The sequence below is a fragment of the Neltuma alba genome, unplaced genomic scaffold, assembly GCF_004799145.2.
Source record: "Neltuma alba isolate B1F8T4 unplaced genomic scaffold, ASM479914v2 tig00004099_pilon, whole genome shotgun sequence".
NCBI lineage: Eukaryota > Viridiplantae > Streptophyta > Magnoliopsida > Fabales > Fabaceae > Neltuma > Neltuma alba.
The window spans coordinates 39,508-60,947 of NW_021633566.1; the positions used below are offsets into that span (position 1 = coordinate 39,508).

At 33.5% G+C, this 21,440-nt stretch overlaps 2 protein-coding genes across 3 annotated transcripts; both read right to left on the minus strand.

The window, feature by feature from the left end:
- Positions 1-3,640: 3,640 nt before the first annotated feature.
- Positions 3,641-9,395, minus strand: LOC114743705 (FAD synthetase 1, chloroplastic-like). Its single transcript, XM_028931927.1, has 5 exons — positions 9,051-9,395; positions 7,376-7,428; positions 6,233-6,368; positions 5,025-5,200; positions 3,641-4,164 (listed from the first exon to the last, which is right to left on the minus strand). Exons 1-5 carry the CDS (start codon positions 9,311-9,313, stop codon positions 3,653-3,655), a joined length of 1,140 nt encoding a protein of 379 aa, XP_028787760.1. The 5' UTR covers positions 9,314-9,395; the 3' UTR covers positions 3,641-3,652.
- Positions 9,396-11,221: 1,826 nt separating this feature from the next.
- On the minus strand, positions 11,222-17,288 carry LOC114743704 (snRNA-activating protein complex subunit-like). Of its 2 annotated transcripts, none has more exons than XM_028931924.1 (10): positions 16,968-17,288; positions 16,799-16,854; positions 16,585-16,704; positions 15,737-15,926; positions 15,024-15,112; positions 14,860-14,947; positions 13,559-13,654; positions 13,338-13,463; positions 12,994-13,254; positions 11,222-12,004 (listed from the first exon to the last, which is right to left on the minus strand). In XM_028931924.1, the coding sequence occupies exons 1-10, from the start codon at positions 17,109-17,111 to the stop codon at positions 11,720-11,722; spliced, it is 1,455 nt and encodes a 484-aa protein (XP_028787757.1). In that variant the 5' UTR covers positions 17,112-17,288; the 3' UTR covers positions 11,222-11,719. The 2 variants fall into 2 exon arrangements, with proteins under 2 accessions (XP_028787757.1, XP_028787758.1); XM_028931925.1 differs by having other exon boundaries at positions 16,795-16,854; positions 16,968-17,053.
- Between the last annotated feature and the right edge of the window lie 4,152 nt (positions 17,289-21,440).

Consider the following 21,440-nt stretch of genomic DNA (forward strand, 5'->3'; position numbering starts at 1 on the left):
CAGAATGAGAAGCGAAAAACAAGAAAGTTGGTAGTGACAATGAGAAGCAATAGGTGTGAGGTAGAGACGGAGTCAGAGAGGCGAGGAGCAGAGCAGAATATCACAGTCAAAGAGGCGAGACGCGATAGGAATAGAGGCGAGATGCGACGGAGCTGTGCGAATGAAAGAACCCTCATATTTTTCTTCAGCGTTTTCTTTCAAATGAATGAGGGTAATTTTGTAATTGCACAATTGGAATTTTTCACAATTAAGTCCCTTGGGACCTCAGATTCATTTTAGCATTTCCAGGGACCTTAGAGTGATAAAATCTCTTGCTTGGGACTCTACAGTAATTCTCCCATAATTGATTGTTCAATCCAAAGCAGGCTACTATCATAAATGAAGTACTAAAATAATCTAATCGCAGGGTACCAATCTCATTGATAATGACAAGAGCCTAGATTCATGCTCGAAGATTGCCGTGCCCAATCATCCACCTTTGTGACCCAAAGGAATACGGAATAATGGTAACAACAATAATAAATACCAACTAGATATTGGCACGAGACAAAGTGATAATGAATTTTTCTTCATTATTGTGTGGTTGAAAATAACTGCCCCTTCGCTTATTTATTCTCCATCCTTTTCGGAAAATCTCATAAAAAATGTGTGTGTATATATAATCGTCACAAAAGCATAAAAAAAATAAGTGTTATTTTATATGCTGAAACTTGTTATTCAATTATTATAAAAGTTTTTCAGAAATTGCATTCCTTCCTTAAATACTCCATAGTAAATTTTCCTCTCTTTTTTTTGAGAGAGAATTTAACATCTTAATCATATACTACCTCTGATTCTAATATAAGAGCTAGTTAACTAATTTGAGGAGATTAAAAAAAAGAATTAAGTTAATTATTTGTAATAAATAGGTGTTGTCTTTCCTAAAATATCCTTATTAGTCAAGTGTATTAGCTAAAACTACAATTATTAGAAGGACTATCTTGGAAAAAATTGTCTAAATATGAGAGACAAAATAGATTGGGGTCTTATATTTAGGATCAAAATAAAAATCAAATGAGGCCTTATATTAAAGAGGGAGATAGTATTAGCATTTAATATAAGAGGATTAAAAGAGTACGAAACTATACTGCAAGACTAAATGTGGCCCAAAATTTCAAAATTTATGACTTGAAAAAAATACTCAGGTACACTTGTAAATTTAAGAGAATGATATGTAAATTTAAGTTGACTTGTGAGTCAATTTGTAACATTTGAAAAACCAACACAAAGATTGTGTAAATGAACTCATACATATATGAGAGGGTGTCTTGTAAATATGTGAAAGAGGCTTTTAAATATCCTTTTTTTTTTCCCAGTCAAGTTTTAAATATTAAAGTATTAATATTTTAAATATTTTTTAAACAGTTGACCGGTTAAGAGTTGCCGATAGCCGATTTATAAGTTCTATTTTAATTTAAATTTCCGGGTCTTTCTAAATAATAATGATTTTTACGATTCTTTTCTTTGAATATCATTCTTTTTTGTCCTGAAACATGGGATCTTCTCTACAAATCTGAGTCTTTGACGATACCAAGATATTTCTTCGGTCCTAAATATAAAATTCTTTTTGTAATATAATTTGCATTATAAAAAGAGTCCTATATTTAGAACTAGGAATATTTGAGATGGGAATGCGTGGCAAAACCACGTCGGTTCTTGTTTCCATGTTATTCCACCTTTTTTTTTTTTGGGTAGTTTCTGTGGATTCTTCTTATAATCAAAGTAACACTAATTTCATGGGGCAATTTAAGTTTATCTGAAATTGACTTATGAATTTTATTCAAGGAGTTCACCAAAATTTTTTCATTTAAGAAAATATGAGGCTAAACGACATATTTTAATTGGGTTTTATCTCTTGATTCAATCATTATCATCCTCCTTTTTTAATTTTTTTAATTATTTGGATTTGAATTTTAAAGACGCACGGTAAGATACTCCGGAATAATATGCATGAGTTTTAAAATATGACTGAAACAATAATAAAATTGATTACTCCAATATTCACACGATTATTTTTTATCAAAATTTAAATATGATTTATGTTAAATAATAAGCTTCAGTCAAAACCAAAAGTAGATCACACACACACACACACATATATATATATATATATATATACGAAATTTAAAATAGACAACATGGTTATAGCTTATAAGCTCTGATCACTTGAGTATCTAATGAAACAAGGCATTTTAAGTGTGATTCAGAGTGCTTGGCAAGGATTGGCAGGTACCGGTCTACTATACTCATCGAGAAAATAATTCTATGGTCGATCACCTTGTCAAGTTATCATATAGGATAGAAAGGAATTATTGTACTCCTCCGGTCCTTATTATAGGACCCAATTTGACTTTTTATTTGGTCCTAATTATAAGACCCAATCCATTTTCTCTCTTATATTTATGCATTTTTTCTAAGATAATTCTTCTAATAATGATAGTTTTAGCCAATATACTTAATTAGCAAGGATATTTTAAGAATAACAACACTTATTTATTATAAATAACCAACTTAACTTACTTCCTTAATCTCCTCAAATAAGTCAATTGGGTCTTATAATTAAGACCGGAGGAGTATTTTTTTATCACATCCCATCTTTCTTAAGGAGAGACGGATGATGATGAAAGAAGCTCCCATCTTTTCCTTGTAACCTGGACTTAACTCTTCTGTGATTAATAGATATACAGTTTCTATTTTAAAAAAAAATTGTTTGGAGGACTACTTTTGACTTTGGACTATGTTTGTACTCCTCCGGTCCTTATTATAAGACCCAATTTGACTTTTTATTTGGTCCTAATTATAAGACCCAATCCATTTTCTCTCTTATATTTATGCATTTTTTTCCAAGATAATCCTTCTAATAATGATAGTTTTAACCAATATACTTAATTAGCAAGGATATTTTAGGAATAACAACACTTATTTATTATAAATAACCAACTTAACTTACTTCCTTAATCTCCTCAAATAAGTCAATTGGGTCTTATAATTAGGACCGGAGGAGTATTCAAATTTTAATAATAGTATTCGACTACGCATAATTATTTTGAACTCTGGTTATCTATACACAATATAAAATTCATGGAAATTATGCATAATTTCATCAAGATTTTGCACCCTACAATCACCGGGAAATTTTACACCAAAATGAAAGGAAAAAAACAGAAGATCAATGTGTAAAGCTTTTTCATTTTTCCTCTTTTCCCCTCCAATGAGCAAGCAGAATTGAAGCCCAGGATCAAATCTGGCCCATTCTCACTACAAACAGAGTATTTTAGAGCTACTTGGTTTTTTTCCCTTCCTTGTTTTCTTGGTGGTCTCCAGAGTACAATGAATTTATGATTGACGCTGCCTCTATATAAATAAATATATATATATATATTATATATAATCTTCAGAGCGCTTCAAGCCTTTCGGCGTTAAACCACACTTGATGCTTGACTAAGCAAACGTCATTTGAGTATGCCAAATAGATGCAGAGTGAAAGGAACTGAGTGAAGACTAAGCCACAACTTTGATCAGCCTCATGACAAGGCATTTGAATCCCATGAATTTTGGGAGTATGATATAAATATGACATATCTGAGCATACAGGCTAAAATTTTTAACTGAATCAAGAGCTGGAACCAGCAAATTCAATTTGCAAGAACTGAAAATGTTGAGTCCTGAAATTGTCACTCAGGCCTAAGCCACCCATTTCTACATGGACAAAATTGGTATCAATGACTACTCTACACTGCACTACATTCTCTTGATCAAGGATAAGATAACATTTCTCATATAAACCTTCCTTTGGTGCAAGATTCATTAAGCAGGATTTAGAAGCAGATACCTTGTAATCGCCAACACTAAATCGTTCTGAGTCAGTGGCCATCAATACGATACGGTGCGGTCGACCTAGAAGCTCTGAGACATACCTCATGTCTCCTACAGCAAGAGCCTGCCGAACACGAGTAGATGAAACCTGTCCTCTCTCTTTTGGGTTGCTGGTATTTAAAGTTGCGGAGTTCTGATACTTGTCCATAACAGACTTTATTATGTAAGCTTCCATACCATATTCATCACACAGCTTTACCAAATCTGATGCATCCCCAGCAGCTTTATACCCAAATCGGTAGTTCTCACCTGCCACAAGCTCCATTACAGGTGTCTCAGTTTCATATAGATATGCATTACAACACCGCAAAAACTGCTCTTTACCGCAAAGCTTTAGCCTCATTTAAATTTGAAGTGTGCAATCAACATCAATATTAGGATAGATTATGTTAATGCAAGTCCTACTTTGAATTCCTCATTGCTTCTCCCAACAGAGAAACCTTATACTAATGTACCGCAAATTCCATGGCCACAAAGGCGCTGCCCCTAGCAACTGCTTTGTGTATAGGAGTAATTCTGAAACAGCAGTTGTTCTTGCATTGCAGTATGGCTACAACACTTCGGAATGAGGAGATTGGAACTTTTTGTCCCATTCAGATTGTCTAGGAAATTGGACTTACTGATTTATTAGATTCACAAAGAAATAAAGATGGCAGGGTTGTTGTTGTCACGAATTGGTTTATTTGCTTAGAAAGGAATGCTAAATTTTTTGCAGTGCCCCTACAACATTAAATGACTTGTGGGAAGGTATTGTATTATCCTACTCTCCAGCAACTCACTCTCCAGCTAATAAAACTTTCTTTATATTTAAAATATGTTAATTGAACATTGGAGAAAGTACTGCACCCTCCAAATTACAGATATCATATCGAAGTCTTTCTTTCAATCTTGAAAGAACCAGAAATTGAAATAAGGAATAACACATCCTTCTTTTTGGGGCATCAACAGATCCATATTAGAACCACACTCTATCAGCAAATGCAATTACCGCTTACTGGAGTAGCGGACTTTCCCCATAGTACAGGAAATAATATGCATGTAACCACGTCAAATGCAGAAGAGAAAGGTGTTACGTTAATTAAATAAAACATAGTGGGCATGTAATTTACCAGCAACAACTCCACGCACTCTAAGCTCTCTTGATAACTTCTCAACAAATTCACGAGGGCTGAGATGTCTCACTTTTGAAAACTCAACTTGGAACTCTTTTGGGACCGTTTTACAGCAATAAGGAGCCCAAGAAGAAAGCACTCGCTTTCGGTCACATTTGGCAACTATAGGAGCCCTGTTTAGGAAGGAATAAAGAAGATGGTCTACATTGTCTCTTATTTATGTCTATGAAACATGAAATACTACCATAAACAATGAGAATAAAGGAAACAGCTCTTTAGAAAGGACTTTAATCGCTAAAAAAATTATGCCCAAATGATATTCATCAAAACTCAAAACATATGATTACTCAAATTATATATCTTTCATATATAACCACCCGAAAACAAACATATAATGTTCCCATGCCAGGTGCCACATGGTTCTATTATGCCAGGAGTGACTCAACAGAGTTATTACAGAATGGTGATATGCGCATACAAATGAAAGTTCAAAGGAGCTCATTATCAAGATTTCAAGGTAAAGGGAAAGCCATGCAGATGACTCCAAGTTGAGGGTAGTTCCTTATATTTTTTCCCTACCGCTAATCATTAAAAACACAGAAGTACTAATTAAGAACATTCTCAAGAAATTATGTTTTTGATGGTCCACATACAAGAGCAGATTTTGGAAAGCTAGTACTCCCTCTAGTCCATGATATAAGAAGTTGGTTAATTTTTCTCACATACCAAGAAATGGAAGCTTAGTCATTATATTTGTCCTAAAATGATAAAGTTTTCCTATCTTATCCTAAAAAATGATAAAGTTGCCTTTACTGTTACCCTTTTATTATCTCTCATCTCTCTTTCCTCTCTCTCCTATGTTTAATAGGGACGAAAGTGGAAAAAATACACTAATTATGCTGACATCTTATATTTTGGATCGCAATTTTCTTCTAATCAACGTCTTATATTATGGGCTAGAGGAAGTCTTAGCCAGGTAACATGAAAACATTGGTCCATTTCCTAACAGACACAGAGCAATGGCTAACAAGATATTTAATCTAGTCCATGTGGAAAATTTTTCTTGTTCTCAATTGCAAAGTTATGTCTACAAATTGAAAGATTAAGATTGTGCAACTGGAAGAAACGATCTTATTTTGCAAGTTATATAATCTGGTAAAAGAAACCCTTCAACTGAATTGGCAGAATGTTGCACTGGATCAAACCTTTGTTCCCAGCCAAGTACTTCAGCCATTCCAGAAAGTGATAAAAGAAATGGAGGCCCAGCCCTTGACGCTTGAATGGCAAGCTCCCGATGACCAATGTGCAAGGCATCAAACTTTCCCAATGCTACAACTCCTCCTGGAAATGATCATGCTAGGTTCATAAATATCTTGTTGAGATAGTGCATTATATACGACATGTAGTATATAGACATATAGTCAGGAGGCGGAGGAGGGCAACAAAATTTTAATATAACTGTATTCGTATTCCAGCTATTCTCAAAAGAGTAATGTAGCCACCCCAAATCTCGTATAGGCAAAAATACTCACTTAATTGACAACTATAATGGGCCAAAGGACTTTATCTGAACAAAATAGTCACAAGAATTATAAGTTTTATGTAATTAAGTAATTAACTAACACAAAACTTTTAGTTCTAGAGAGAAATGAAAGGAAAAAAGGTAAAAGCTGAGGACCCAACTACAAGGGCCATTTTAATAGATCCAGGTCCTTTGGACAACATTAAAAGTACAGAGAATGTTCAAGCAAATCAATAAGCGCAATCCATAACAATCAATACTAAGTTCATGAATCCACCGTCACATCTCTTCTTTTAATTTATGAATTAAAATCCCATAAGTAAAATAAAAATGGAAATTAAAAAACAAGGCTATGTCAATTTTGTCTTGGCTAACAAACGAACAGGCTTGTCGTAACAAGTCCACCTATATGGTCGACTCCATATGGTGAAATAAAGCCTGTTGTTGTAAAAAGTGAATAGGCATCACAGTATGCATATATTTGCTTAAGCTTAGAATACAAAGGTTTAACAGAACCATCACTTATGCAGCCAAAGCGGCCAGTAATTGAAAATGCTAAAGATTTAAAAGATGCAACAGAACAGATACTAAACTAAACGATACAAAAGTCCAAAGGAATGCTTCCTTGTAAGAAAAGATTACTGTGAGCCCAACCCCAAAAAACCAATCGAAGAGCATCATAAAACATAATTTTCAAGGAACAGCATGTTCTACTGTCCAGAAAATATTGGGGGGGGGGGGTTCAGAAAATAAATGAGTTAGTTGTAAGGATGCACATGTGTGGGAGAAATGGCAAAAGAGGAATACGGTGAAAGTGGCTAAAAACCTGCTATTGGTGATAATCCATCGGAGATAATTTCCTGATCATCTTCTTGTTGGCTTTGCAGAAACAAAAGGAATCAGAATCTTGATTAAAAAGGTGAAAAAAAAGGAAGGATAACATGCAATACAAATTAAAATGGAAAAAATCAGTGAACACGTAAATTGATTACTTGATCAGCAATCAGATAGCTCATGGCCAACAATTTAAACCTTACAGATGAGCAGTCACATATGCAAAAGCTTAAAACAAATAACTCTCCCGAATTCACACAGGCAATATGAGGGCTCTGAGGTCTAAACTACTGGATATAAGAACAGTCTCCCTTGAAGATAGATAGCAGGTGAATAATTGAAATTTTTAACTGTACTAGACATTATTGAAGCCCAAGAGTATTTCTTCCTGATTATTTGCGACAACGTAACTTTTCCCTGGTCAGAAAAGAGTGCGCTGATCATGAGGCGAATTTGATACAAGATGACACTTTTAGTACAAAGAAAAGTTCAAACCCTCTGCTGCATATGCATTCTGAGATTCATTCCAATACTTTTCTCTCTGAATTTTCATCCTCTTTCACTAAGCACCACCCACACAAGGAATTAATCAGCCTATTAGGAAACACCCATCTCAGGCAATAAATGAACAAAAAGAGAAGGGAGGACTTTTGTTAATGGTGTTCTGAAAGGTACACACCTGACCATGGGTAAACAGTCTTTGCCATGATTAGGTGCATTTGATTGGGAAGGAATGCTAAAAATTGTAATCATGCTTTGGGAACTCTAAATTCATTAGTATAGTAAAGGGATGAACTTGTATCTCATGCTTCACTGCAGTGTTTTTTTCCAATCTCTATGAATGATATGAGAAAGGATTAAAGGGCTTCTATATCTTCTAAAGTTTTTTTTTTCCTTCGTCCCAACCGCGCCCCCCCCCCCCTCCCCTTTCCGGACGCCCCCCAAAATTTCCCATCTTTTTCTGGGTTTCTTAGAAGGTTGTTCCACACTCCTCTCTTGTAACTCCCTTCATATCTAACGAAGCTTATTTCTCTGCCCTCCCCCCCCCCCCCCAAAAAAAAAAAAAAAGACGTGGGCAACCAGAGATTGATGATCAGCGAAGTTGGGGCTGGATCAATGGCTACTCATGAGTTACATTCGGTTAATGTTAAGTGAAAACTAAGTAACAAGCCCCTCACAAATTTTTATTGATTAGAGGTATTCTGTTCTCGAGGATGCTACATGAAAGTCTCTGCGGCAGCTATATCAGAATTCTTCATCTCTAATCTTCGAGACCAACGAATATTTCGGAAGGAAGTAACTGATACAAGGATTTCTTTTTTTATTTCGGTATCATAGAATACGCAGGAGATAATCAATAGGTTAGTTAGTTTACAAGTAAATTACCTAGAGGGTTATTTAGACACGGATCACGAAAGAGTGAATGCGGTTATAAACAGTCAAGAATAAGGAAGTAGCACAAGTCACTCGAGAGTTGTTGAATCTGTGTTTTCATCGATTAATTCATAGTTGCTTGGGAACTTATTCACATAAACCAGGTTCATACCAAATTTCAAAAAATTAAGGAAAAAAAATCAATACCTGCCCTTTTTTTTTTTTTGGGTACCGACAAACAAACTTTACAAAATAATATAACCCAAAAAAATTGATAGTAAGAAACAAAGAACCTGAAAGAGTAAAAAAAGGGTGGAATTTCTCGAGGAGACTCAGACGGGATGCCGGCATAGCACGATGACGACGACGACGAAGAAGAAGAAGAAGAAGACATTCTGGTTTGCTTTTCAATACATGGCCAAGAAGCATTCAGAGGCGATGGAAAGGAAAGCAGAACAATTTGGGAACTGTAGAAACGAAATCTGCAGCTTAAGTGGAAATGGAGGTCGCATTCTCGGAGATGATGCGAAATGCGAGAGCCACCACTCAGCAACATTGGAGGCCCCCTGCTTCACCCAGAACCTCTGACTTCCCTATTTCCTAGTGCTTAGCTTCCCCGTAAAAACTTCAAATGTTGTCGACTCGTCGTTTGAATAAAGTGAAATAGCCTCTGGCTGTTAAATCTCAGACGCAACCATAGCCGTCCATTCACCAAGGTCCAAGGCCAAGGCTTGCGTTCGTTTCTCGTTAGGCGTATTAATAACAGATTTTAAACTATCAAAGACCAAATTATTGGAAATTAAACTAACTTTGTTGGCACTTGACAGTCATCCATTCAAGTGATCTAAAAATAACACTTACTCCTCTTGTCTTATTTATAAAACACTTCTAATATATTTTACACAGACAAAAAAAAAATCTTAAACTGCATTAACTCTTCATTAAAATATAGTAACTTTCCAACTTTACCCCTATTTAATATATACACTTTTAAAAAAAAATAACTATCTACATTATGATAAATAAAGGATAATATAATACATTCATAGTAAAAATTTAATAAAATAACTTATAAATAGGATAAAAAAATTTTCTCTCTCTATTCTATAAATAGGATCAGAGGAATATTACATTTGAATGTCAAATGAGTTTGGGAGACTAAAGTGCAGTGAGTGTTTGAGACCTAATAATCACATTTAAAATCCAAAAAATACCATTTGGTAATTTGATAAAATCTTGGGATTTTATATTCTTATTACACATTTAGGAAAAGTAATAAGGTTTTTTTTTTTTTTTGCGATACAAAAATCATAGTGAAGATTTAGCCAATGACAAGTTCTCCAATCTATCCCTCTTTTGCCCCCTTCTCCTGACTTCTTTCAACAATACCTCCTTCATCATTTTTTATTATTTAAACATAATTAATTTTCAACAATCAACAATACTACCCTTACTCTTTAATATAAATGTTAAATAATTAATTTACAAATATTAAGAAAATTAGTTAAGTTAGTTATTTGTGATATATACGTATTGTCTTTCTTAAAATACTCTTATTTAGGACAATAAATAGTATATTATAACTATTAAATCTGAGCCGTCGAAATCTAATATAAACAATCAATCGGTGAGGATGAATTAGACAACAAAAAGTGGAAAATGGCTTCATAAATACCGTTTTTTAAAAGTGCAACATTATGGTAACTGATCTCCATGCTACAGTACTTCATGTTTTTTCACTTGTCATGCTTGGCAACAAAAACCCAAGAAGCTGAGTTATGCTGCTCATGTCATTTTAGGATCAAAAGGTTGAAATGGATGCAGTTAGCTAATGAGACGTGGATGGATTTTAAGAGAAGTCAACTATGCATGGTGACAAATGATAAAATTTATAAGCAGTTATTGCAACAAAGCCAATGAGAAGACAAGATAATACCTTCAAAGACCCAAAAAAAAAAAACCATTTACAATAACTTATAAATAGTTTTTCAATCATAATTTACAAAATATGATATAAATATATAAAATAAATTTTGCCTCAACTTATAATGTGTGTATAAATGATTTTGAACATGATGCCAAACAGGCCCAAAAGCAACAAACTTATTTGCATAAGCTGCTTTTACAGTGACCTTGTCGCTGAAGCATATGATGCCTATTGTTCATTCCTTTTCAACTCAAAATCACCCGTCAAGTGAAGACAAAGCAGTAGAAGTCATTCATCGAACATTAGTGTTGTGCCGTTGCTTGCATCATCACTATGGCTTTTATTGAATTCTTCATATATTATTCTCCCCAGTGCTTTTAACAAGATGCAAATACCCAAATTACATTGATAAAAAATTGATTGAGATTTGTTAAAGGTAATAAATGTATTAAAAAATACAACTTATTTTCTAAAAACATGCATATTTATGGAGATAGTGATAAAATAAAACTAGCCAATGACTAATGAGGACAAAAATAAAAAATGATATTAAAAATTGCAGACGGATCAGTGTCTCTTATAATAGTAACATGTCATTCCTAAACAAAATTCTCTTGTATACACAGTACAAAAACCCCAGTAATAAGGATCCACAAGTTTCTGGCCTAGCATGATTTCCTTCTTTTGCAGTAAGATGCTTTGTCCAGACAGTATTATACGAGATAATTCAAATACGCACCTACATCATTTCCATTGCAATGGAACTCTTAAGAAGGTTACCTTCCAAAGCAACAAAAAGAGGTTCCAAAATGACAAGGCATCTGCATGTGAATTTAACTAGAGGCTCTAAGCATCCCGTCCTTGTGCAATTGAATAGATGCTTCAGATTTTGCAAACCAAAAGAAATCATTCCATTAACTCTTATGAATTGCAAAACAGATGACTGGAACTCTTGGAAATTCCAAGCAATGATCATGAGATCCCATGTAGCAGTCGACGAGTTAAACGTCCTGCAGTGATCAGGGCAGAGGGCAACTAATCATGATGATAATCATACTCCAGAAATTCAGAATAATGAAGAGAGCCATCCTCTGCTATGTGAAGAAGCGAAAAGCATTCATCACAAAAATAGCAAGGATTTTTTGGCGTCCATTTGTCATCCACAGTGACCTTTGTAGCTCTGAATATCTTGCAAACATTACATTTCTGAAAACGCAACTTTAGTTCGAAAGTAACTATTGGATAAGCAGCTCGATTATGCACATCATCAGGATGAATCAACCTCATATCTCGTATTACTAGTGTGTGAGTGCAGTCTCCCTGCAGTTTACAAGCAAATAAACAAATTACCATGCTTTCTAGCCAAACTAAAACTCAATTGATTTGCAAGAATTTAAAAAAAGAAAAAAGAAGAGATAGCGAGAGAGAGAGACTTAGTGGATGAGAAATCAGTTATTAATACATAAAAATAACATGTATATAAATGTATTTACATATTTCCTTTTTTTTCTTTCAATTTCAAGAGAAACGGAGCATTTTTCCTTCACATTAACTAAACGCCCCATAAAGTCATGAAATATAAAAAGTTTATATCATATATAAGAAAGTGCTAATCAATATAGGTTGAGGCATTAAATAATGGCTTCATGAATAATTATCTCATTTGGGACCGAATTAACACATAAAAGGGCGTCTCTTTTCCAAATAATAAGCATCGATGGTCCCATGCCTTTGCCATTAAATATTGTCATCTGTTTAATATCTACAGAACAAAAAATCTTGTCAATGCTTATCAAGTGTCCTCCCACTCTTGCATTAAAGAAATTTCCCCACATTTTGGCCAAAAAGGAGGGGAAAAAATTTCCCCATATTATTTTTATTAAAGTGGGAAAATAATAGTTAGACATAATTCTAACAAAATTATTACTCCTCCGATCCTTGCCTAATTATTGAATTGATTTTGGTCCTAAATATAAAACTTATTTCACATATTTAGCAATTTTTCCTAAATTACCCTTATGGATACTCCATCAACCATAATCAAGTAGAAAAGAGATGGAGGATATTAAAGAAGGTGATTATGATGTTTTAGGAAAAACATGTCATACTTCTTATAATTAACTAACTCACCTAACTTTCTTAATCTAATCAAATTAATTAAATAGGTCTTATATTAAGGACCGGAAAAGTATAATATAATTGAACATAGATTTAGAATAAAATGAAACTTATTTCTCAGCAAGGCATGTATTGTGCAGTCTAGGTCTTTGATGAGATTAAAACATGGAAACATAGAGCTAAGAAAATACCTGGTGACAGTAGAGGAATCCAGCACCAAGTCGGAATCTTATGTCACGAACACGTATCTTCTGCATGTCAATAGATGTAAAGTGAGGCAAGTGTGAGACAGATGCTTCACCCATGATTGCTTTCTGTTTCTTCCTTAACTCTCCAGTTATTATACATTCCCATTTTTCTTGTGCCTCTCCCTTGGAGTTTCTAAGCCAATCAAATATCGGTACAGTATAATCAATAGCAGACGGATCCCTCCTATCAACGTAGAATACATCCTACAATAAGTGGCTTTCGGTCAGATTCAACTAAAAATAAGTTTAACCCCTCCCTGACCATAAGAACAAGCAGAGGAGCTTACTTCAATGAGAAAATAACCAGAAGGATCATGCTGTCCAGCATTGTGCATCACCTGATCCATTGAGCAAAAGATCTTGTCCCTTAAAGCAGTTAAAGTCTGTCCTCCAATAACCAATAATTCTTGGGTCTAATTGAAAAGACATTGTTTTTCATTAGTAACGTAAGATAATTCTTAAATGTTAGATATATCCCTCGTTGGCATAAAAAAGTGCATTAAACTACCTTTACACACTTTCGAACATTATGGTAAACCTCCACAGTGAGTACAACTTCAGGATACGGCACAGGTATGTGTTCCTGAAGACCCACTGACGTAACCTGTCAATAATTAACCAGGAAGGAATAATTAATAACAAATAATAATATGAAAGATGGGGGAAAACACTGTATTTCATAGTAGTCCAGATATTTGCGAGAACCAGTTGAAATAAATTTAGGAATTTCTGAAAATCCAATGACCCTGTGAAATCATTTAATGAAGTGATGATGAGAAGATAACATCACTGTTCAGTAGACAATAACAGCATGGTCGTCATATAGAAATCACAAAATTTTATCACCACAAATGAATGATTTCAACTTTGGGAAAGTTTACAGTTGGTTGTAAAATCACCATCTCCAAGATAAAATCAAAGAATTTAAAGACATGTTTAATGTTTAACCCGACAGAGACAAGAACATATCAAACAACATCAGAAGTTATTTTAAGAAAAAGAAAAACCAGAGTCAATGTAAAGCCCCAGCCCCCTCTCCCACGTATGCACACAAAAGAAAGGCACAATATAACATGAGACAAGAATCCTCTGATGAATAGATTTTAATTGACATTGTCATTTTTGTTACAACTCACTGCTGACTTTTGTGGGATATCGTGGCCCACGGGAGAAGCCTAAGATCACATGACCTTGGCTTCTCCTTTATTGGGTGTAATTTTTTCTTATTCTGTTTTCAGTAATGACAGAAATATTAGTATCTTCTGTTTCTCTCTGATTAGTATCTTATATTCTGTTTCAACGGACTGAGATAGGGTGATAAGCAATTAATCATCTTCTGATTGCTCTCTGATGTGTTGGCACAAAGGAGCTATAATTCAGAGATTAGGCCTGATCTGACATACTGATTGCCTTTCTCTAGTTTTGCATTCTTTTTCCTCCAATCTTTCCACTTTTCAATCATAGGTAAACAAAAAGGATAAAAAATAAAAGTTCCAATGTTCATTATTTTACAAAGTCAAACAGCAAATTTCAAGGGTTAGTATTGGTGATTCTATTTCCCATAAGATTGCCATCTTGTAAATCTGTTGGTTTACTTTCAATTGAAAACAAAGGATACATGATAGTGTCGGGTAATAGCATCATGAGTGAATTATGATCCACATTGTAAAGCAATAACATTAAAAAAATGAATTAGAAAACAATGTAAAAGCATAATATCTATAAAAGTACATAAGTATCTATATTATGAAAATGAACCCTTAACAATTTGTTGTGAAGTGGATAACTAGTGAAGAATCTCAAACTAACCTTTTTGGAAGAACTTGTAGACCTAAGGGATCTCAACGTTTCAGTTCTAGCTGATTTGAGGGCAGATTGATTGATCTTGCAAGCAGGACTAGACATGAGACAAGAGAAAGTCAGAATTTAATATGGAAGTGGAAAAATCACACATAAACATCTGTAAAACATACTTGAATGAATGAAGTCTGACCGCCACTTTGTCCTCTTCCTGCTTTTGCTTGATTTTTACAACTTCATCCACCTTTTCTGTACAACCACCCTGGAAATCGGTCAATCATAGGATATAAGAAACACAAAAAGTTCAACAAAAGTAAAAACCTATTCATTATGACAGGGAAAAAAGAAAGCTGTTGACGAGTATATTAGGTAATGCTTCATGAACAAGCTATAATAGGGGAAAATTCAACACTTCAATTGTCCATGCAAAACAAAGCAGGCACACTTAGACTTCTAGAGTAGATATGTAAAACCAGATTCTAACTGTTTAATCTACCTTCCCAACCTATCTCCAAATTTAATCACATTGCAGATGGAAATAAACATACATATTACTATGGGGGTATGGGCACACGCATCCCATTCACTTAGACTACTTCATACCCTTATGATCATAAATTCAACAACCTCCACTATGTTTTTCTTTTCTGCCACCTAGAGAGATTAGATATCGTCATGGGAGAGCATGTAGAAAAAATTAAACTAATAGTAAATGATGTACTAGGTATATTCAGGCAAATAGTTTTCATTTACCCGCGGGAAAAAAAAAAATAGACAGCATGAACAATCAAATAAACTTCTCCTTCTTCTAAACTGGTTAGAGGTAGATGCCGTAGGCTGCAAAAAATAACCAGGAATCATGCATGTTTTCAGAAAGTCAACATACTTGAACATATATAGCATTCGTTCCTTTTCTTCTTCTCCTTGAGATCTTTCCCGTCATAGTTCTGTTGGCTGTAGTTCCAGATGATCGATTTGATGGCTCAAATGATGTAGGAGCATCTGATCCTGTACCACAGATATTTGTATTTAAAGAAGGATGATCATTGCTTGACATATTGTGGTCATCTTCTATCCTGAAGGATAATATGTCGAAACATATAAGTTCATAAGGATTTGAGCTTGCAAGACGATAACATCACTCACAATCACATTGTGCATTTATCATAACCAGGATGAAGGCTCAGTGGCACCACACCACATCTCACAGAACAAAATAAAATTCTGCCATGACAAAGCAAGAACATAATGGTATAATTAGCAAAGAAAGAACACACACACACACACACACATTCCGAATTTCTGTATTTTCCCTCAAATCCATATTTAGAACCATTCTGGTGTTCATTTACTACTTTTTTTGTACATCCATCAGCTAGAGAATTGTATTGACAGGATACGGTGTTCAAAATAGATACCCCGTGATCCAAGGATAAAATTTTAACTGGTAAGTTCACTAATACATAGAATCATATCAAAAAGAAGCTTCAGAAAGACCAGAAAGTAGGCAAGTAAACCACTTAATTTTTACCTTTCTTCCATTGAAGTTGTCAAAACCAATAATATTAAGTAAAATACAATTGATACCTCAAAAAGAAAAAGTAACAAACAATTGAGACGCCTTGCAACTATGCACAAAAATGGACATTGATCACACTACGAAGATGCCAAGTTTTCACCAAATAAGGCCAAACATAAAAACATCAACCCAAAAAAAAAAAAAGATTCACTCACCCCGCATTAGATTGATCCGACGTTGGAGGATGATTTTCATTGTTCTCCGCAACCTGGAATGCTTTCTTCAAAGCCATATTCATTAGCTCCTCTTCCGTATATACTTTAAGCTCATCAATTCTAAAACAGCATAAGTCAGTGCCTCTAAAAGAGAAAACAACATATTACAATTGGAAAAACACACAAAAGAAAAAAGCACACGAGGTGTACACACGAGATATCATCATCACAAAGGTCAGAAGCATCTTGATGCAACTCTGCCTTTAGATTCTGCACAAACAAACCAAACAGTACACTTCAAGCGTAAGAGAGTGAGGCGGAAACAAGTACCTCTCGTACTATATTTGGCATAGAAGCATCAAGGATTAATGGAAGATTAATACCTCAAGTTCACAGAAGACAGAATTCTCAAACTCAGCAACCCTAGTGCAGGGACCAACAAGATTCGGAACATATACGGGGCCACCCCTTGGAAATGAGAGCTCACATTCCTCAGCCACCGGCGCCGTCGATTCTACAATTTCCATTCCTACTTGACTGGAAATTATCACTCTTCCTCTATCGCTGCCTTTATCACTTGCTCTCTCTGTATCTCTATCATTGGCTTTATCACGCACTATCCCTTCTCCCAAGCTCCTCCCTTTCTCGCCTTCTTGCTTTCCCTGTCAGACGTCAGCACTCTCTTTCTGCTTTTCGATTTCCGATTTTCTCTGCCCCTAATCCATCTGTTGTCCCGCGCCTTGCACGAGAAGGGAATGGGATTAGGTTTTTTGGTTCAAACGCCGCGTTTCAGGACTTTTTCAAAAATAAAGAATACGTTAACCGTTTGACATAGAATAATTATATGAGAGCGTGAAACTACAGATTGTAACTTACTTAGAACCAAGTAGTTGTTTGAATAGGCTAAAAGTCCAATCAATTTTTGGCTTTCAATTTTAGTTGAATTCAATGAAGAAAAATTTGACTTTTTCCAATTCAAACTACAGTTTTAAACGGTGATTATTAAAAATGAGTATTAAAAATATATCAACCTAAATTTATCCTCACATTTTCCCCTGTCTCATCTCTTTCGTTAGCATAATAAGCTTTTATTTAAACCAAATGAACTTTAATTTATATTCATCTTTGTCCATTATATATATTTAATTAATTATCTATAATGTGTTTTCAAATTTTTCTCGGTGACAAATATTTTTATTATATAATCTCATAGATAAACTATTTTTATTTTATCATAATAATTTTAGGTATTTTTTTAACTATTATCATATTAAAAATTAAAATATCAAACACTACTATTTAATAAAATCTATATCTTTTTCAATCATTTTATAACTGAACTCACTTTTCTATTTAATCATCCAAACAACTTTTAACTTTTTCAACTGACTTTTTATAAGCACCTATCTAAATATGAATTGCATTATATTAATTGACTTTTACTCTAATTTTAGTTATAAAAATCAGTTAGGCTAGAAGTCAGTTTTGTTCAACACTAATCTAAACACACCCTAAAAAGCTCTGAAAAGATTGAAGATATGAAGGAAGGAAGCCGGGTAGCCAGCCATTCAACCCTTTTTTGGGGGGAAAAAAAAAACTTCTATTTAATGAACCGCGTTGCTGCTATTGATCTAAAAAAACATATATAAAAAAAATTAATTTATCAAATAGGAAAAAACTAGCAATTGAGTTTTAACAAAGTTAAAAGTTTAATGATTGAGTTGTATCAATCGTAATAAAAAGATTGAGTCATAGTTAAATTAAGAGTTAAAAGATCAAAGATTAATTTTCTACGAAAACATTAAAAAAATATCAAAAATTTTTTAGACATGATGATGATGTCGTTATAATTGATCTGAAATGAATACTGCGTCATTGTATTACCAATTGGTGTCATCACCATCAATTCAACAAAGTTGATCTATGGCTCTTAGTTGAATAGTAATAGTTGAATAGTGACTTAGAAGCAAATACTCAAGGACAAGTATATTAATAAAGCACAAAATACTCAATGACAAGCAGACTTGAAGTATTTTATCATTTTGTTTTTGTTTTTAAACTTTAGGCCTCTAATTTAGTCCTGATTCAGGATTAATTTTTGATTTATACGTTTGGTATTATTACTTTATAAATTGACTTTTATTAAAAAAAAACAGATTAACAAAGCACAAAACGCTTTTACTTCTGCAGTTCTGCTGAATTATAAACTTCGGACATTTCAAATAAAATATTTCAAGTGCGAAACAAAGTTTTCTCAAATAAATTATTGTGAAAGCAAATAAAAGCCTAGTGAGAACGAACCACCCTTACAAGTAAAGATAACAAAGATTTTTACTATGAATTTGTTGATGCATTTTCAACTATCTCAAATGATCTTATTTATTAAGCGTAATTTTCAGTGTTATCATCAAACTGATCAAAATTCGTAGTTATGTTATGTTTGTTTTAATGTTTTAATAAAATCAACTTGTTGTAAAAAAATTCATTTCTTGGATTTATAGGGTTCTTAATATAAAGAAGTTAATTTTTTGAGTTTGAAAATAATAATTTCAATTAAAAAATTCATTTCTTGGATTCATAGTACATGTTTGTTTTATTTTTCTTTTATCTTATATCTTCTTTTTATCAAAATTTCACAATCCCGCTTCTCCAATTTTTTAAATAAAGCTAAAAATTTTCCTCCCTTTCGGTCCCTCTTATTGGACTATTTGTGATCTTGATGAAATTAGGTAACTTGGGGGTTTTCTATGTGTGTGAGATCTTTATTTATCATAACTAAATATATATTGATAATAATTGATATATAACTTTATTTTCTTAATTGATGCAAATAAATAAATAAGATTGCAAAGGTGAAGAGATAGGATTGTACTATCTTCCACGTTATTTGAATTCTCTTTTTAAGCTTGAATGTGTCATGATTATTTTTGTGAAAATTTATGGTAATTTGTGTTTTTTCAAGTACGCTTGCATATGCTTGGTTTGTTGCATATTCATGGCATGCATAGATAGTTGGACTAGGGAGTCATGATATTGATACATGTAATGTACTGTGACCATGTGGTTTGCGTCCATTTAACACAAAGTGGTTGGCTTTTCTAGACCTCGTTCCTTAATACTTATACCTAGCCAAGTTTATAGAGAGGGAATGTGCGATAGTGATGCCTCTTGGTTTTGTTCTTTAAAGAGGAGAGTTATAGTCAAAACTTGGGTTCTGTATCTTTGACCAAATACATCTGAAGTATTAGAATAGCTTTGGTTAGTTCGATGTGCGGGCCAAACTGTAAATAAGCTTGTGGTTCTAGTTAGTGGAATAAAATTTGACGGAGTAATAAGGGGGAAAAAATCCATCAGCTTATTTATGTTGTTGATATGGATTGCTTGCGTGTAATGATTGTATGTGTATAGTTAAATTCTGAGTTACTAAGACAAGAGGGTCATCCCAATTATTTAACTTTTTTTTTTCAGGTGATAAATCTCTTAGGGAGTACAGAAAGATAGCAGATATATTTCTCAAGTACATGCTCAGTTAATTTGATTATTTATTATTTGTCATGACTCTAGAACATCAAATCATTATTTTTGTTAACTCCTTTATTAATAAATACTGTTCTTTATTTTAAGTTCTCTCTACTATTTATGTTAATCTGGACTATGAAATTGCGTACTTGGATATATAGACTTAAACTAGCATGTGCTTTCTCATGCGTTGCATGGGAAGCTTTGCCTTAAATCATAACCTTTCCTTATATCCACATTTAGTAGAAATTCAGAAACTTCAACAAAAGTAAAATATACATCTAGATTGATACGAAGACACGAGGTTGCAATCCTATAAATTTTATCTTTAATTTGTAAACATTTTCAGCAGCTGCATCCCCCATTATAAAACAGAATAATGACCTCTCTTCTCATGCTATTAAAGTCAAACATAGCATGTGTTATAATTTAGAGGTTATTGTACCTTGATTGTAGTTAAGTGAACAATTCTCATTTAATTATAATTAAGATCCTTTAAAATGAGCTTTAAGATACTTTAAACACACAATTAGGTAGTTTATATGCATAAAATAACCATTTCAACATAACTATTGAGTGTAGAAAATGAACTTGCTGTAGATTGAAAATCAATGCTCAAATACAGCTTTTGTGTTATCATAAAAAACATATAATTGTCATCTTTATGCTTAGGTGAGATATTATTGCACAGCCGCCCCTTCCAAGGCATCATGCAAACATTGTATCAAAATTGGTATGTTTCTTTAAAAATATATCCCAAGACACAAATTGGTACTTGATTTTTTAATAACAGATCCCACCATCATGCAAAAGTACTTCCTATCTTTTCATGCTCCTCATTCTTGATAAAGCCACATATCCTATTGTGCAAGAGAAGCCAGTAAGACCGCATATACAACATTAGTGGTTATAGTTTTAGGCCCAATCTATCTTTTATTTATTTTCCATCACTATCATTGGGCCTTAACACCTTCACAAGTTAATGAAAATGGTTTGTTTTTTGGGTAAAAATTTGATGAAAATGTTGGACATTACAATTTGACTAAATCATCATTGCTTAGTTAGAAAAACAGTCCATTCTCCGAAATAAACGTGTGATTTAGAGATTTCTTTCATAGTACTTGGGTATTATTAACTAATATAGTTCATAACTAAATAAGGATTACTAAGTTTCTAACATTATCCATATATAAATTATGATAATATCTAGAGAGCAAGCATCATATTCCATGTTTCTCGAAATAAATTAAATAAGAAATCATGCAATATTTTCAAATCCATATATAAAAGCATTTTGAGATCCTCACTTGTTGAACATGATTTGTAGATAAATAGAA